The 18,794-nt window shown below is 40.8% G+C and overlaps 2 protein-coding genes across 16 annotated transcripts in view; both read left to right on the top strand.

Moving 5' to 3' along the window:
* LOC122878757 (ubiquitin-associated and SH3 domain-containing protein B-like) overlaps positions 1 to 4,529 on the top strand; it is a 50,037-nt gene extending 45,508 nt beyond the window's left edge. For both annotated transcript variants that reach the window (XM_044202069.1, XM_044202068.1), the window contains exon 14: positions 56 to 4,529. In XM_044202069.1, coding sequence (XP_044058004.1) covers positions 56 to 193 — 138 coding nt within the window. In that variant the 3' untranslated portion in view covers positions 194 to 4,529. The remainder of the gene's footprint in view (positions 1 to 55) is intronic.
* A 2,470-nt stretch (positions 4,530 to 6,999) lies between these two features.
* On the top strand, positions 7,000 to 18,665 carry LOC122879486 (myosin tail region-interacting protein MTI1-like). 14 transcript variants are annotated; one of them, XM_044203636.1, is made up of 10 exons: positions 12,576 to 12,650; positions 12,762 to 12,824; positions 13,457 to 13,538; positions 13,594 to 13,656; positions 13,884 to 13,977; positions 14,989 to 15,051; positions 15,279 to 15,414; positions 15,843 to 15,905; positions 16,677 to 16,739; positions 17,765 to 18,665. In XM_044203636.1, the coding sequence occupies exons 3-10, from the start codon at positions 13,489 to 13,491 to the stop codon at positions 18,622 to 18,624; spliced, it is 1,392 nt and encodes a 463-aa protein (XP_044059571.1). In that variant the 5' UTR covers positions 12,576 to 12,650; positions 12,762 to 12,824; positions 13,457 to 13,488; the 3' UTR covers positions 18,625 to 18,665. The 14 variants fall into 14 exon arrangements, with proteins under 14 accessions (XP_044059578.1, XP_044059565.1, XP_044059576.1 ...); XM_044203635.1 differs by having other exon boundaries at positions 13,884 to 14,019; positions 15,279 to 15,372; XM_044203633.1 differs by having other exon boundaries at positions 13,884 to 14,019.
* Positions 18,666 to 18,794: the final 129 nt, after the last annotated feature.

Below are 18,794 nucleotides of genomic sequence, written 5' to 3'. Positions count from 1 at the left end.
TCTTTTTTTTTTTTTTTTTTTAAACTGACTGTTAATTCCTCTGCTTGGTCCTTAGATCCCCTACCTGGGCTTCTGCTCCTGTCAGGAGCAGGGAGACACAGGGGTGTGGCAGTTAGTGGACCCTCCCATCCTCCCCCTCACACATGGACCAAACCACAGCTTTGACTGGAGGGAGACACTTCTGCAAGAATGACACCTCTCTGATCCAAACTCCGCCCCAACCTGAAAATAGTGTACTCCCACAGACTGCAGTAACAAGTTTCAGACCAGTGCCCTCAAAGTACTGGAACCTTTCTCTTTACAGCCTCTTTGCACAGCTGGTGGCTTAGCAGTGACGGTTGAAGAAGCTTCCTGCCTGAAGACGAGGAGCCAATCCCCAACCAGTGAATGGTTGGTGAACTGACTGTATCCCTCTGAGGCTGGTTTCAACAATGATTTAGCAAATGTCCACACTCAAATTTCATTGTATCATTATTATTATTATTTTTGCAATAATGAGGGAGACGCTGGTTTGGGCAGTATGGGTGTTAGCTGCACTGTGTGGGTGAGCTCTCACTGAAATCCAGCTGGATTACATGTCATCGCAGTCTCAGAAAATGTTGTGAAATTAGCTTGTTTTAAAACAGTTTGCCCTGTGCATGATTAGCAAAAAAATTAATAATTAATAGTGTGACACTGAAATAATGCCATAGAAAGCAAAAGTGTGGCAGTTGGAGATTTTAGCTACCTTTATTTTTAACTTGTCAGTAAAGTTCATTTTCACTGCAAAATGTCTGTATTTCACTAAACCAAAGAGTTTTAGTTCCCTAAATATAAGCTGGATAACCCTAAACTCAGCAAAAATTGGTTTACTTGCCTAAACTTAACCGTTAGCCAACGTTAAACATTATCTGTGTGCAACATCACTCCCTAGTGAGCAGTACATTGAGATTTCCGACACTTGTGAATCATTACTGATAGGTGTAGTGTCGCTCAAATGTAATTTTGGTTATCTAACAAATCAGACGCATTGCGTTGTGGAATTGTTAGCAAAAAGTAGGGTTCATGCTATGTACATTAGTTTTTTCATCCCGTTGTGCAAATTATTGAGGGCACCATACAGTACATAAATTTCACAATTTGGAGACTCAATAGTACACTAGATGTTTGCATTAGGTTTAGCAAGTGTTATTAGTTTTGTTAGCATACCGTCATGCAAATATGAAACATTTTCAATGTTAACATGCTAACATTAGCATGACTCAGCTGTACTCTGAGCTTAATTCCAACATAGCTCACATGCTAAATCTTAGCATGTCTCTTTTACAGAGAACGCTAAACCAGTTTGATTTGGGTAACAACATGGCAGTTTTTGCCCCAGTAATGTTAAGGATCTAATCAGAAAGTTGTCTCATAATTTTTAATTAATCCATCAATTTTATTTTCTGCTGTGTAATGCGTATTACAGCCTCAATGGGTTGCTAGAGTGGTCACATACTTTTAGTTGCATGAAAAAGTGGCAGTTGCAGGTACATTTTTCATTCTTGACATACTTGGGGGACAGTAACTAAATGTTTGAAATTATTTGTGCTTATTTCACAAAATGTAATGAGACTGTTGAGAATTTGTAATGACAGTGTTATATCAGAACAGTACTGCTCTCCTGCACAGATCTTAGCAGCATTTCCCCTCCACCATACATATGAATAAATACACATGGGCTGTGCTCAGCTTGAATCACAGCGCTCCTGACCAGGATAAAAACAGATGGTATTGATTGTTTTAAAAGAGATGGGCATATTTTGTCCTGCTTGACCTGCTTCAGTGCCTGAGGGAACACACATCAGCACTGGCTTCAAGTCTTCATCAGAGACTTTCCTGATGCTACCCACATAATGTGGCCCCACATGTTGTCTCTATTTTGGCGCCACATGTAGCACATCCAGTGCAACAGTGTCTTCTACCTTTCATGTAGTGTATGTACAAATATAACAGCCACAACTATAACAGCACAACCTGCACTATTGACAATCATACAGTAGCTTCTTGATTCTGGTCCAGCACATTTTTAATGTGCGTCTGTTAAATGTTGTTCAAGGGTTCGGAGAAGCTGTAAATAATCATATTTTGAGAAAAGTCTTCCAGTTGCATTTTTATTTATTTATAAACCTTTCTTTCATGTTAGAAGCAAAAATCTTTAAAAAAAAAAAGGATCATCACTTCATCAACAGCATGCAAGAATTTATGCTCTGTATCTCAGGTGTTACTGCACTGAAGACATACGTATATGCAGCTTTGACAAGTGTTCCATTGGTTGAGTGACTGTGTTGTTGTGAGTGCCTCTTGGAATTAAAGTGGTGTCTCCTGACATACTGACTGCCCATTCGTAGCGACAGAAGAAGTTGTAAGTTACATCAGTTGTAAACAGAAATGGAAAGTTTGCTCAGGTTGATACTTGACGCACATCACACATGTAGCTTATTAAGACATAAAAGTTGCATGTTTTGAACTTTGAAGACAGTTCAGAATTGACAATGATCTGTTCTGTCTCTGACATCAGGTTCTCTCTAAAGCCATATGGTGGAAATTCATTCAGTGCTTCAGTACAATTCCCTTATAGCATTCAAGTCAAGTTTCAATTGTGTTCAGCAACATTTCCCCCTAAAAGTACACCTATCTTGTCAACTTACACCAAAAAGTGTGGCTGTAACGGAGAACATCCACCAGACCCTGTAGTTGTTCCACCAAAAGAATTCTGGAGAAGATTTTTGGCCACTTCAGAGATAGATGCAACAAATCAAAGATAAATTGTGAAATACAAGCTGTGTCCCATTTTTATTGGAACTCCACAATACAAGACCAAATACGTCATGAAGTAAAGCTAACGCTAAACTCATTAGCCATTGTGGTGAATCCTGTGTACACCACTGACTGCTTTTAGGCCAGTAAATAAATAAATAAGTCAGTATTTCTCCAGCTGAAATGTATTCTTAGTAGTGAGGAGAAGGCTTTGAAACTGCATTTAGACGTAGTTGTTAAATTGTAAACCAAGAATGTAGACATAATGTAGAAGTAATGCCGTTCATATGTTTCTCCTCAATAGTGATCTGCTGACTCAGATAAAAGTGAGCATTTTAATGGAATAGTTTGACATATTTGGGAAATACGCTTATTTACTTAGATCTGAAAATCAATACCACGCTTATGTCTGTCTGTGAAATATGACGCTAGAGCTAGCAGGTTATTTGCTTAGCTTAGCTAACCTGGATCTGTCCAAAGTTCAAAAACACGCCTACCAACACCTCAAAATGTTACTAATTAACATAAAGTAACATGACATAATTTCAGCATAGTTTCAAAACTTGTCCTTTTTACATGTTTTTTGTACGGATTAAAGAAATGAGATACAATGTGTCAATCAGGTGTTGGTAGGATGATTTTTGCACTTTTGAGTGAGCCAGGTTATCTGTTTCCCCCATCCTATTTTTATGCTTTTTTAAAAATAAGCAAATCCATGTCCGGCTATAGCTTCATAGTTAAAGGTTTCCTGTGCAGTTTCTGACCTCTAGTAGCGCTATGGAGCTGTTTTGGAAATCTTCACTGGGAAACATCTGCCTTTTAGGATCCTCATCTTCAAATTCACTCAAAAAATGCAACATCTACCTGGAAAAAATCATGATAATTATTAATTTCCTGGGATATCAAAAATGTGATTTAATGCTGACGTCCATCTTGTGAAAACAAGAGAGCTCAGAACAACCATCTTCCTGTTTCTCTGATCTGCAAACCATTACCAGTAATATTGTGGAATCCAATTAATTCACTGTATTGCTGTGCAACTGGTGCAAATGCTTTGCTGACACAGGGAGGCAATGATACAGGTGCTGAGAAGAAATACACTGCTACTACAGAAATGTGAAAGGTTTCCTCTTTTGAATGAAATGTCATTTTCATCACACAACATACTAGAGCCGCACATGTTTTATTGAAGGGTTACGGACCATGTGTTTCTAGAAAATGATGATCATTTGTAGAGTGAAACCCCAGAAGAAGAGAGCCATGTGGAAGAAACATAGAGGAAGAAGCCATGTCGTTCCTGTATTATTTATTTATTGTCTGGACATATCACCAAACGTGTACTTAAAGTTACTTCTTTTGAAATCAATATTTGACTTGTAATTTAAGATGAAGTGTGTCTGTAGGCTTCATGTAAATTTTATTTTCATTTTGAATTTATCTTCTGTTGTTGTGTTTGTTAAGCACTGAGTTATACAGAAAAAAAAGCTGTCCTTTTAAACAGCTCTAATATTTTCATATTTTGAATACTCTGGCTTGGGAGGGAAAGTAAGGAATATGTCATTCTATGATTTGTGGTGATAGTGTTCACTTGCAGTTTGGTTTTGTTCTAACTGAACATTAAATAAAAGCATACTTTTTCTACATAGCAATAACAGAAAACAACAGGTTTGCAAAGTTACTATTTATCCGTTTGGTTTGCACCTACGCTGCAAATACTGTAAAGGAGGAGTCCAATAAAATTCTACATCCTTTTTGTTTTGTTTTGTGAGCGTATCCAGAATGAAAGTTGCAGTAAAGCATAGCTGACCAGTGAAAATGTTCGATCTCCAATATTGGTGTTTTTTAGTTGAAGGATGATACCACAATGTTACTGTCATCCAGTCAGTACAAGAACCTTTTTCTTGACATTTTTTGAGATATAATGTTTCCACCAAACAATAGCAATAGGTTGCTTCCTTAGATTTAAATTAAAAGAGCAATGATAGTGGTAAATAGGTAAACAATGAGTGCAGTGAATGATATTATCAGAGCATTCCCCTGTGTTTCTGCCTTAACGGTGCTTACCCTTCTTTAAACTTCCATCAGTTTGATACCACTTAGTTTAACTGCACTGCTTCTAGAGATGCAGTAGAGCAGCAGCTGCTTTAATCAACCTGGACATGAATGACTACATTACACTGGCTCTTTGTTTAATTTCAGTCCAATAAATTGGCCCTTATCACTTTGTGCCAACATATTCTCTCTCACAAAAAAAGATGCTCAATTTGTAGCATTTGTAATATATAAATATTAGTGAGTGAAGGTTTTCAGAGTGATAGTGGTGATGTTTTTGAAATAACACACATCAATACTTTTCATGCTTTAATTCAGGAAAGGGAGGCACCCTCTTAGTTGTATCTGAATAATTCTGGAGCAGTAAAGAACCTGTTCCTGTTGGATGACCCCACCATAGTGTGCCATCTCCCTCACCCTGGCCTGAAGTCTTTTTCTGGCCTGTAGAAGACTAGAGCTGTTGGTGCAGGGCATGACTCATTTTCCTTGGTCAGCCAAGTGGAATGTTCAAGTATTTAAGGACAAAAACCAGAATGTGTGAGCTGGGAGAAGTGATGTGGCAGAGTGGGCAGTTACCGCTGAAACAGGAAGCTCCATCTGCATTCTCCACAGAGGAGTCATCCTACAGCTGAATGGCGTGGAGGCCGGCCTTGCTGCTACAACTCGCACAAACATTTACTGTACATGTGTGGAAGGTAGAGGTTACACTCAGGAGTGTGCCACCAGAATAATTATAGACCTTTTTCAGTGTTTACATTTAGACCTTTCAGACATTCAACCTTCTTCTACTAAAATCAAAGAGCTTCTATGACACCGGTGTTATGATAGTTGAAGCCTGTAAATTTCAGTAATGTCAAACGCCTTCTCAGGTGAAGGTTGGCCAACAAAACTTCTTGAAAAATGGGGAAATGGAATAAAAAAAAACAGCGGACAATATGTAACGGCCCCAATTGTAGGGCTGGAATCTGCTGGAACAGATGGTTAGACATCAGAGTATTATATGACACATTACAAGAGTATTATTATGGAAGATTTAAAATGCCTACATAAAAATAATTGTCCTTTTGACACGTGTTTTTTGTGTAATTGTGACACGGAAAATACATACATAAAAAGGAATTGCATATAACACTTTATTTCTTTGGTTGATTTGTTTTTATGTAGACATTTTAAATCTTCCAAATATTTTAGTATAGTATATATTATATTTTAATATTAAGGTCTTTAATCACTCTAATCCCAAAACTCAAGAAAGATGTTTTAATGCTGGATATTTGGCATCTGATATCATTGCTAAACAATGATTACAAAAATCATTGCTCTATGTCTGTTAAATAAGTTAAAGAGTCCTAAGCTACATTATTGATGAATCCCAGAATGGCTTTATGTCTGGCAGGTACATAATAAATAATGGAAGACTTATCCCTGATGTCTTAGACTACTCAGATTTAGTATTAGATAATAGTTTCATTCTTTTTCAAGATATTTGAAAAGCCTCTGGCTATATAGGGCACCAATTTATGTTTAAAGCACATGAATTATTTGGATTAGGTAAAAACTTTTTTTACAAACTGGTATGTAACTTATACGCTTGTGGAATAGTTCCATTAAATTGCCCCATGGAACTGCAAAGAGATTTAGAATAGAACATGGTATCCGTTCCCCATATTTATTTGTTCTTCCCTCGCAAATTTTAGCTAATTTAATTTTTTTAAAGTGGAGGTAATTTCTCTGAGTCAGCTAGCAGATTAAACAACTCTCAGATCTCAAATTCATAGCGCAGTTAAGCTATTAAACTTTGAGCTGTGTCTGGTTTAAAACTTCTAAATGTGAATTGCTCCCAATTAAGGCCTGCAGTTATTGTCAAACAGTTCTTTGGTCACAACACACATGAAACTATAACTCACTTTTTTCCTGACTGCCTTTGGTCAAACCTTTTGATATGACCTTGATAACTTGTGTAACCCTTTTGCCAACCAGCTCGTTATTAACAAGGAATAACTACAGTATATAGACTCCTTTAACTTCAAAATTTAACACTGGCAAAAGAGACATCCCGATGTTTAAAACCTTTGTCTAGGGTAAAAGTATGATTCTAGTTTCAAAATAAATGAAAGGATTCTCAGGTATAATAATTTATAATTAGTTAAAAACAAGTACCTCTAAATGTAATTACCCTGTGGTTATTTTCCTTTTACAGTGTTGATTTTACAGTGTACAAATGCGAGACTCACACAGTGGATACGTTTTATGCTTTTATATTGAAAAGGTTCAGTTTTAAATCAAATGTATTCACTATAAGAAATTCCCCCGACATAAGTTATTTACCAGAGTCATTCCCGCCACGAGTGCACTCTATTTTGAGTCAGCAAGCTTGCGTTTCGTTGGCGCGCGTTGGAGCTCAAATCCCTTTGTAATAGTGTTGAATAATCCTACCAGTCTGCAGTTCACCATTACGGCCAAAAAAAGGAAGGGAGGAAGTACATCGATGAGATGGGCACACGGAATCCGCTCTCCTGGCTGTCGTCCTCAACGCAGGTGAGTGCGGGTGTTCGTCCGGTGATTACGCCGTCTCTCTCTCCCGACTGGTTCCGAGGTGAATTAGCAAAGACACGGTGCTAGCAACTTTAGCTTAGCTCTTCCAGCTCATTCTTTAGAAAACTATTTAAACTCGCCCCAGGCTGCACGAGTCGTCTGCGAGTCCTTCGCAGTCCTCCGAAACAAGGGGAAGTTTTCCAAGTATGCTGAAGCGCGGCTTTTAAACACTTTTTCTAGGTTTTGCGAGCTCATGTAATGTGCGGTCACGGTCACTGCTGCTCCGTCCTTCCCGCTTCTCGGGTGGTGTTTTTTTTCTCTCTCTCTACGCTCTAGTGTTGCGTCATTACGTACACTCCAGTAAATCAAATAATAACAAAACAAACATTACTGGGTTTCTTTCCTATTGAATAAACTATGAATTCTTCTTCTATTTATAAACTTTTAACACTATGCAAATGCATATTTTAACTGTATAATAAACAATGAAATTATTTATCACAAATGAAATTACAATGCCTCAATGCAATTATAATAATGAAATGGTATACATTCTCGTAAATAAAAAAACACAAAAACTGCAGCTTTATGTAACAACTTACACTTGAAATTTAATTTTGTTTTATTTTACTTATTTCCTTTTACCATTTCATAAATATTATTTATGTACTACCTCGAACATACAAACCCTTGTTACTATCTTTGGAATGGTAACCCTGTTGTGAGTTCCATTTTGTTAACTGGTTGTTAAAATTCAAATTTAAATGCACACAAGAAGTTATCCTGGTGAGTTACAAATCATGTATTTGTTTAGTATAATACTGGCAATGAAATGTTTTTCTTATTCAAAGCTAGATGGCACAGAAGTGGCCAGTAGTGATTTTTGGTCATTTAAGTAACGCAATAGTTTGACATTTTTGGAAGTACGCTTATTTGCTTTCTTTAGTTAGATGAGAAGATTGATACCACTCTCATGTCTGTACGGTAAATATGAAGCTGGAGCCAGCAGCAAGTTAGCTTAGCTTCTGTCTGAAGTTAACAAAATTGCACTAAGCCAAGAAATTCTCCTGGACATAACCCCTGTAAAACCACAACGTGTCATTTCTACCCGTGTCGTTTTTGTGCAGATTAAACAAATGAGATGTAATGTGTTGATAAGTAAGCTAAATCTAGGTAATAAAGGTAGGCAGATTTTGTTACCTTTGGACAGAGCCAGGCTAGCTGTTTCCTCCTGTTTCCAGTAAAATGTTGCCATTTTACATTTCTGCAAACCACAGATACATTGAATCTGTACATTTCAAATGCTGTAGTTAAGGTCTGTTTAGGATTCGGCACAAAAACCACTTGGTTAGGCTTAGGAAAAGGTCACGATTTGGGTTCAAATAGCCGGTCTCTACTGCTTTTGCAACTTCTGCATCTCGTCGTCTTACTTTTTCCAACTTTTAACTTTCCTTTTTTTCTGCATTTTCCTTTTCTTCCAAACTTGAATAACTTGTGTGTAAGTGTAATTTAAACTACGGTCTTTGCGAAAATGAGGGTAGAAAGTGTTTTTGTACTTTTTTTCGGCGTGGCACTTCTTCTTCTGCTACTCGGTCGGGGCACTGCTGCAGATCAGCTGTTTGGCCGCATTGTTTACACCAGGGAACAGCTGATCGCGCTGAAACCGAGCAGCATGGCGCCCAGGACAACTGTCCCCACGGAGATCTGGAGGAGGACACACCGAGGCGTCAGCCCGGAGTCAAACAGAGTTCCGTGAGTGTAACTTGATGTGCTTTCACACCGCCATAGCACAACTCCAGACTCAGCACCCGAGTGCACTCATTTTAATCTCGGGTGACTTCAACCATGTCAGTGTTTCAACAACACTGACTAATTTCACCCAGTATGTGAGCTGTCCTACTAGAGAGGAGAGGACATTGGACCTGCTGTATGCCAACGTTAAGGATGCATACAGCCCCCCCCCCTCTGGGTAGGTCAGACCACAATCTGGTTTACCTTAAACCCTGCTATGTGCCTCTGGTTAAAAGGCAGCCTGTGACCACAAGGACAGTGAGGAGATGGTCAGGGGAAGCCTACGAGACACTGCAGGACTGTTTTGAGGTGACAAATTGGGATGTACTTTGTGAGCCTCATGGAGAGGACATTGACGGGCTCACTGAGTGCATCACTGGCTACATTAACTTCTGTGTGGACTGCAATGTCCCAACCAAGATGGTCCATTGTTACCCAAATAACAAACCGTGGGTAACAAAGGACATCAAGGACATTCTGAATGCCAAGAGGAGGACCTTTACTGATGGTAATAGGGAGGAGGTGAGGGCTATCCTGGCTGACCTGAAGGTGGAGATCAGGGAGGCCAAGGAGAAGTACATCACTGGCTTCCGACCGACTGGCAGCAGAGGAGTTGAAGGCAGCTTGGACAGAGCCAACAAACTTAATCTGTTCTTTGACAGATTCGACACACCGGCACCTGCTCATCCCCCCTCTAACTCAGCTGCTGTCGGCCCTCAAGCTCCTCTGAGTACTCTGCGCCCCCCTCCCCATCAGGCTAACAGCCCTCTCCAGACTGACGACTCCCCCCTCCCCCACCTGTAACTTCTGCTGTGTGCCTGACTGCTGACCAGGTGAGAGGACAGCTGATGAAGCTCCACTCAAACAAGACTGCAGGCCCTGATGGAGTTAGCCCCGGGGTGCTAAAAGCCTGTGCCCCCCAGCTATGTGGAGTCCTTCAACATGTCTTCAACCTGAGCCTGAGTCTTCAAAGGGTCCCCATTCTGTGGAAGACATCTTGCCTCGTTCCTTGTGCTGAAGACGCCACGCCCCAGTGGCCCCAAGGACTACAGACCGGTGGCACTGACCTCCCACATAATGCAGACCCTGGAGAGACTAGTGCTGGAACAGCTACGGCCCATGGTCAGACCCCTCCTGGATCCCCTTCAGTTCGCCTACCAGCCCCGGCTGGGAGTTGAGGACGCCATCATCTACCTGCTTAACCGCATCCACACCCACCTGGACAGGCCAGCAAGCACGGTGAGGATCATGTTTTTTGACTTCTCCAGTGCTTTCAACACCATCCGGCCTGCCCTGCTGGGAGAGAAGCTGGCAGCGATGCAGCTGGATGCCCCCCTTGTGTCCTGGATTGTGGACTACCTGACTGGCAGACCGCAGCACTGTGTGTTAGACAGCGTGGTCAGCAACACTGGGGCCCCTCAGGGGACCGTCCTCTCTCCCTTCCTCTTCACCATCTACACCAGAGACATCAGCTACCACACAGAGTCCTGCCACCTTCAGAAGTTTTCTGATGACTCTGCTGTGGTGGGATGTATCAGCGGTGGTGATGAGACTGAGTACAGGGCTGTGGTGGGTAACTTTGTTTCATGGTGTGAGCAGAACCATCTGCAGCTCAATGCGACAAAGTCAAAGGAGCTGGTTGTAGATCTACGGAGGGCCAAGGCACCAGTGACCCTGGTTTCCATCCAGGGGGTCAGTGTGGACATTGTGGAGGACTACAAGTACCTGGGAGTATACTTGGATAACAAACTGGACTGGACCAAGAACACTCAAGCTGTCTACAGGAAGGGCCAGAGCCGGCTCTATTTTCTGAGGAGGCTGAGGTCCTTCAACATCTGCCGGACAATGCTGAAGATGTTTTCTGAGTCTGTGGTGGCCAGTGCTATCCTGTATGCTGTTGCATGCTGGGGCAGCAGGTTAAAGGTAGCGGACGCAAACAGACTCAATAAACTGATCCGTAAGGCCAGTGACATTGTGGGGGTGGAGCTGGACTCTCTGTCGGTGGTGTCAGAGAGGAGGATGCTGGCCAAACTTCACGCCATCTTGGACAGTGTCTCCCACCCGCTCCATGACGTGCTGGTCAAGCAAAGGAGCACCTTCAGCGGAAGACTTATCCCACCAAAAAGCACCACAGAGCGCCAGAGGAAGTCATTCCTGCCTGTGGCCATCAAACTATTTAACTCCTCCCTCTAAGGGTTAGTCTGTATGACCCTAGGTCTTGACCCTAGGTCACTAAACTGGACATTGAGCATTACGTCTCCGCCTTAATTAATAATAATTGTGCAATATTCTGTGTACTACTCCCATGCAATATTGGGTTTCCCATGTTAGTTTTCCTATTTATTGTATTGATATTATATACCTCTATTACTCTTGACAGTACATGCACCTCCGCTTATTACTATTACTTATTACATATTTGGTGACACTGTATTTTATACTGTACTTTCATCATCAACCAGTAAACCCACTTGGTACTCGACACTTAGTTTATCTTATACCGACCTGATACTTAATTTATTTTCTGACCTGTTTTATAGTGTTTATAGTGTATCATATTGTTTTCTAGTACTTTCTCCTGTGTGCACTGACGTAAAGGCAAGCTACTGTAACAAAGAGTTTCCCTACGGGGATCAATAAAGTATTTCTGATTCTGATTCTGACTACCGATCTCGCCACCATCCGCCCCTCTTCCTCTAAATATGAAAGGTTGCTCTTAAAAATTACCTTAACTACGTCACTTTCCAGAAATGTTGATATGATACATTTTATATAAATATTGATATGATACGTATTATATGTTTGAAAATGTAGAGATTGGGCTGGTAATTATGCTAAGCTAAGCTAAACGTCTGCTGGCTATAGCTTCATATTTAGATGACAGTGGTAATCTCATCAAGCTAGCTAACTCTCGGTAAGGAAGCAAATAAGTGTATTTTCCAAAACATCCAACTCTTCTGTAACATTTAACTGTTCTGCTATTACAGCTAAACGTTGGGTAAAACTGGTACAAGAGGCTGGAGCTTAAGCTGGTGAAAAGGGCCGAATATCATCATCATGTCTAAAACTGCCGTGGACACGGAGCCTCTGAAATGGCCCATAGCTCCAGATGGCTACATCCCCAACTCTGTGATCCGTAGCTGGATGAGGAAGGGAAAGGAACTTATCAAGAAGGACTGTTGGCATGACAACATCACATCACATCAGAGCCAAGAAGTCGGTTCAACATACAGTTCAAGAAAGACCGTGAACTTCACGTATGTATTAAAACTAAATAATGGTTTGCAATTATTCAGAACTTCTTATGCAAGATATACACATCCCCATAGGTAACTGTGAATTTATGTAAACTTTTTTTTCTAGCCCAACCTCCTGTCATGAAAATAGACCTAAACAACTGAGAGAGCTGAGGGAAGACATGAAGCTTCATGAAACCATCACACCTCCACTCTCAGTGCCCAACAAACAGAGAACATCCAGTTTCATTTTTAATGGTACAAGACAATGACATTGACATGGCATTTGAGATAGTTATCTTGGCCTGTACAAGTGAATATTTATATTTTTCCCTTTTTCATTTTGCAACCTTTTTTCCATTTCTGTAGAGTGCCCGGCGACTCCAGTGGCAAGTCCTGTGGTGTCTGCAGATACCATCATCCCAAAGCAAGGTTACTGTCATCTAGACTACATACTGTAGGCTATACATTCATTCAATGCATGAAGACAATGGGCCTCATGCAAGAACCACTCAAACAAACAAAATAGGTTGATTTGATTACTTGTGCATGTTTTAGCATTTCCTGGCAGTCCATAGGCTACTTTAGTGTACAGTTATTTTGACTTGACTGTAACTGGTTAATTTTCTCTGATAATAAGGTGCTTATTGGTGAAACCGGTGACTTCAGGTCATCAACATCACTCATTTGATACATAAAGACAGACAGAGTATTAAAATTATGACTTTATTCACACAATATTATGACCTTTTTCTTGAGATATTATGACTTTATTCTAATTCAATTACAACTTCTATGTTGAAATCTTCATTTTTTTCCCTCAATGTGGCCCTATAGAGCAAGGAACAGTTCTAAACTCACCTTCTACCCCCAGCTGCTCTCAAAGACGACCTATTATGCTCATTTCCAGCTCTATATTTTTATTCTGGGATTCCACTAGAGTAGCTTTGCATGATTTACAATAATAATAAAAAAATCCTTGTTTATCTTATACTGGCCCTTTATGCAGACCATCAGTTCATCCTCTGTCTGAAACAAGCCGTTTTGGCTCCTGTCTCTTTAAGGCCCCCCTTCCTAAAAGACCAATTTCTTCTGAATGGCCAACTTCCTGAAAGCCTGCCAAGAGGCGTGTGAGCCACTGTACAAGTGAATATTTATATTTTCCCTTTTTCATTTTGCAACCTTTTTTCCATTTCTGTAGAGTGCCCGGCGACTCCAGTGGCAAGTCCTGTGGTGTCTGCAGATACCATCATCCCAAAGCAAGGTTACTGTCATCTAGACTACATACTGTAGGCTATACATTCATTCAATGCATGAAGACAATGGGCCTCATGCAAGAACCACTCATACAAACAAAATAGGTTGATTTGATTACTTGTGTGATGTTTTAGCATTTCCTGGCAGTCCATAGGCTACTTTAGTGTACAGTTATTTTGACTTGAGTTTTTTGTCTGGACTGCAGTGTCTCCTCTGCTTCCCCCTTGCTTATAGGCACCTTTGCTCTGTTTGGGACTGTCTCCCTACTCCAGGATGCTTCCCATTGGAAAAACTCAAGGAAGCGGCAGTGAGCTGCACTTTATTGGAGGTGGTGAAGCTAACATTTTTGTGGACAATAAGCCACTCAAAAGTGAGATTTATGCCTGATCAGAAGTGTTTTCAAACAGTTAGTTTTGGTTTTTCATCTCCGATAAAGAGCAGCGCACAGCCGCTTCCCTACACTTTGTCTCATCCAGAGACAGTCCCAAATGTGGTTAGGTGTCTGTCAGACATTCTGAATGGGTTACTATCACATCAGCAGAGCGCAGAGCAATAATGTAATGCACAGCAGACTGTAGGACAAGTAGAGTGTGGCTGCCTTTCATATCATTTAAATAAAGCCCACTGGGCTTTAATCACTGTCTGATGACATGACTGAACTCTGGTCTCAGCTGTCTGGGGAACACCAGGTCCCCACTGTACTCCAGCTGCTGCTTCAAAACACATCCAGTTATTGACGCATACATCATGTAACTGGTTAATTTTCTCTGATAATAAGGTGCTTATTGGTGAAACCGGTGACTTCAGGTCATCAACATCACTCATTTGACACATAAAGACAGACAGAGTATTAAAATTATGACTTTATTCACACAATATTATGACCTTTTTCTTGAGATATTATGACTTTATTCTAATTCAATTACAATTTTTTTCTTGAAATCTTCATTTTTTTCCCTCAATGTGGCCCTATAGAGCAAGGAACAGTTCTAAACTCACCTTCTACCCCCAGCTGCTCTCAAAGACGACCTATTATGCTCATTTCCAGCTCTATATTTTTATTCTGGGATTCCACTAGAGTAGCTTTGCATGATTTACAATAATAATAAAAAAATCCTTGTTTATCTTATACTGGCCCTTTATGCAGACCATCAGTTCATCCTCTGTCTGAAACAAGCCGTTTTGGCTCCTGTCTCTTTAAGGCCCCCCTTCCTAAAAGACCAATTTCTTCTGAATGGCCAACTTCCTGAAAGCCTGCCAAGAGGCGTGTGAGCCACTGTACAAGTGAGTATTTATATTTTCCCTTTTTCATTTTGCAACCTTTTTTCCATTTCTGTAGAGTGCCCGGCGACTCCAGTGGCAAGTCCTGTGGTGTCTGCAGATACCATCATCCCAAAGCAAGGTTACTGTCATCTAGACTACATACTGTAGGCTATACATTCATTCAATGCATGAAGACAATGGGCCTCATGCAAGAACCACTCATACAAACAAAATAGGTTGATTTGATTACTTGTGTGATGTTTTAGCATTTCCTGGCAGTCCATAGGCTACTTTAGTGTACAGTTATTTTGACTTGAGTTTTTTGTCTGGACTGCAGTGTCTCCTCTGCTTCCCCCTTGCTTATAGGCACCTTTGCTCTGTTTGGGACTGTCTCCCTACTCCAGGATGCTTCCCATTGGAAAAACTCAAGGAAGCGGCAGTGAGCTGCACTTTATTGGAGGTGGTGAAGCTAACATTTTTGTGGACAATAAGCCACTCAAAAGTGAGATTTATGCCTGATCAGAAGTGTTTTCAAACAGTTAGTTTTGGTTTTTCATCTCAGATAAAGAGCAGCGCACAGCCGCTTCCCTAAACTTTGTCTCATCCAGAGACAGTCCCAAATGTGGTTAGGTGTCTGTCAGACATTCTGAATGGGTTACTATCACATCAGCAGAGCGCAGAGCAATAATGTAATGCACAGCAGACTGTAGGACAAGTAGAGTGTGGCTGCCTTTCATATCATTTAAATAAAGCCCACTGGAAACAAGCTGTTTTAGCTCCTGTCTCTTTAAGGCCCCCCTTCCTAAAAGACCAATTTCTTCTGAATGGCCAACTTCCTGAAAGCCTGCCAAGAGGCGTGTGAGCCACTGTACAAGTGAATATTTATATTTTTCCCTTTTTCATTTTGCAACCTTTTTTCCATTTCTGTAGAGTGCCCGGCGACTCCAGTGGCAAGTCCTGTGGTGTCTGCAGATACCATCATCCCAAAGCAAGGTTACTGTCATCTAGACTACATACTGTAGGCTATACATTCATTCAATGCATGAAGACAATGGGCCTCATGCAAGAACCACTCAAACAAACAAAATAGGTTGATTTGATTACTTGTGCATGTTTTAGCATTTCCTGGCAGTCCATAGGCTACTTTAGTGTACAGTTATTTTGACTTGACTGTAACTGGTTAATTTTCTCTGATAATAAGGTGCTTATTGGTGAAACCGGTGACTTCAGGTCATCAACATCACTCATTTGACGCATAAAGACAGACAGAGTATTAAAATTATGACTTTATTCACACAATATTATGACCTTTGTCTTGAGATATTATGACTTTATTCTAATTCAAATACAACTTCTTTGTTGAAATCTTAATTTTTTTTTCCCTCAATGTGGCCCTATAGAGCAAGGAACAGTTCTAAACTCACCTTCTACCCCCAGCTGCTCTTAAAGACGACCTATTATGCTCATTTCCAGCTCTATATTTTTATTCTGGGATTCCACTAGAGTAGCTTTGCATGATTTACAATAATAATAAAAAAATCCTTGTTTATCTTATACTGGCCCTTTATGCAGACCATCAGTTCATCCTCTGTCTGAAACAAGCCGTTTTGGCTCCTGTCTCTTTGAGGCCCCCCTTCCTAAAAGACCAATTTCTTCTGAATGGCCAACTTCCTGAAAGCCTGCCAAGAGGCGTGTGAGCCACTGTACAAGTGAATATTTATATTTTCCCTTTTTCATTTTGCAACCTTTTTTCCATTTCTGTAGAGTGCCCGGCGACTCCAGTGGCAAGTCCTGTGGTGTCTGCAGATACCATCATCCCAAAGCAAGGTTACTGTCATCTAGACTACATACTGTAGGCTATACATTCATTCAATGCATGAAGACAATGGGCCTCATGCAAGAACCACTCAAACAAACACTGTACGTGTGAGCCACTGTAACCAGTTCTCTTTATACACCCAGTGCTGTGAGCTGCATACCGCCACGCTGTGTTGCAGCTATGACAGCTACAGTAACTTAGCTTGGAAAATATCGATATGGGGCACTGAATTGGATGAATTTACTGTTTATCAGACCACAAATGAGACAAGAATTAGGTTGGAAAAACAATATATCCGCCGGAGCGGAGTGTTTCTGGGGACTAGGGCTCACTGCTTACTGTACAAAAAAAAACTTTTATAACTTTATTCACTTAATTTGGAGAAACTGGGTTATTTTTATGGAGGAAAATATTTTCTGGTTTTCCCTCTGATGTCCTTCGGCTGCTCCGTCTCAAATCTGTGATTTACGGAGTTTCCTGATGGACAGCTTTAAAGTAACCGCTACTGCTACTTAGCTCAGTTAGCCATGCAGCTAGTGGACTCTGGAATTGCCCTTAGAATCTGCCTCCATCTGTAAAGCCTTGTAGAAACTTTGTTTGGGAGAAACATGATGTCTCAGGACATTCAAGTAAAAATGGGTCAACTTTACCTCTATACCAGAGTCATTATTCAAGCTTCTCAGAGCATAGTGTTTAGCTGTCTGTGTGCACATCAGAAACACATACAGCAGGCACAACACTCAGAGCAGCATGGCTGTAGACTCATAGTCTTGTTGTGAATGTAACTTGGCTAGAAATAGAGTGGAACAGTTTATTTATATACCTTATATACCAGTCTGGGGACACTGATTAGGATAGTTATGTGATTTTGTTGAATCTGACTTGAACAAGCAAACTTCACAGAAAAAAAGGAGATATTTAGGATAAGAATATGAAAATGTTTTTTCCTGAGGCCCATTGCTTCTTACAGTATTTAAATCACCATTCTTGAGTTCACATTCTTTGTGTTACATGTACTTTTTCATACTCACAGAACCCAGGATAACATCTTACCTACCACCTATAGAGCTAAAAAACCTGACTCCTCATCCCCTAAAGCCTCCCCCTCCAACCCCAGAGGATCCTCAACCCCAACCAGACCTTGGGCCTCCTAAATGTTTGCCAATTAGAGATAGAAGTTTCCTCCTGTCTTCCCCCAAATACAGCAACATCATAAACCAAGCACAGGTGCCCCTTGATCATAAAGTCTTGCAGCTCTATAAGAAGTTCAAATATGGCAACAAGAACTCATCATACAAAAAACTCTCCAACACAGCTGTGCACCCTCCTGCTACGCACTCCACCATTCAGACTAAGACTAGGGGGCCGAATCTGTACAGTGGCCTCGGTACACACTCGGCACAATTTGCACAAACCATCTGTCCCAAAGACCAAAGCGGCCCCAAGTCCATGCCTGAGTGGAGGAAGAGCCTGTACAAACTTATTTCTCTCCAAGGTTTACGTTCTCCACGGGCAACAAGGTTGGCCGCTACAGATCATCTGGTTAAGTCTTCCGATGCCAGACAACTTGCGGCAACCATCCCCTCACTGCAGCCTGGCCAGGCAGCAACACATCAGAGGGTGGTGCAAAAGATTCAGATGAAAGACACCCTAGAGCCGACACCCTTTCACTTCCACTATGTGATCCCAAAGGCCTCCCAACACAGCTTTGTCACTTTGAATCCCTGCGGGAAGACTATGTATGGAAGACTGCAGTTTGACTGGATGAGGGGATCTGAGGAGGACAATCTACTGAAAGTGTCTGCAGTCAAGGCCAAGATCTGCTCAAAAAGTTCTGCTACGTTAAGCAAAAGATCTGCTCAGCAACTGGCCAGCTGCACCATTTCATTATGATGTTATTAGTTTTGAGCAATAAAATAATCTGTTGTGCATTATTTTTGTCTATATTTTGGTCAAGTAATACAGTAATTTAGGTTCAAACTATGGCAATATTGGTTGGTTGGTCAACTAAATTGGTCCAGATTGAAATATCTTAACAATTATTGGATCGATTAGCATGAAAT

The sequence above is a fragment of the Siniperca chuatsi genome, linkage group LG7, assembly GCF_020085105.1.
Source record: "Siniperca chuatsi isolate FFG_IHB_CAS linkage group LG7, ASM2008510v1, whole genome shotgun sequence".
Classification (NCBI taxonomy): Eukaryota; Metazoa; Chordata; class Actinopteri; order Centrarchiformes; family Sinipercidae; genus Siniperca; species Siniperca chuatsi.
This window is presented reverse-complemented; position numbering and strand designations above follow the sequence as displayed.

Excerpts from the sequence above, each read along its gene's own strand:
- LOC122879486 (XM_044203630.1), top strand. The coding sequence starts at position 12,214 with ATGTCTAAAACTGCCGTGGACACGGAGCCTCTGAAATGGCCCATAGCT. Across the intron at positions 12,414-12,519 it reads AGAAAGACCGTGAACTTCAC|CCCAACCTCCTGTCATGAAA; the intron begins GTATGTATTAAA and ends TTTTTTTTCTAG. Across the intron at positions 16,740-17,764 it reads TACCATCATCCCAAAGCAAG|AACCCAGGATAACATCTTAC; the intron begins GTTACTGTCATC and ends TCATACTCACAG.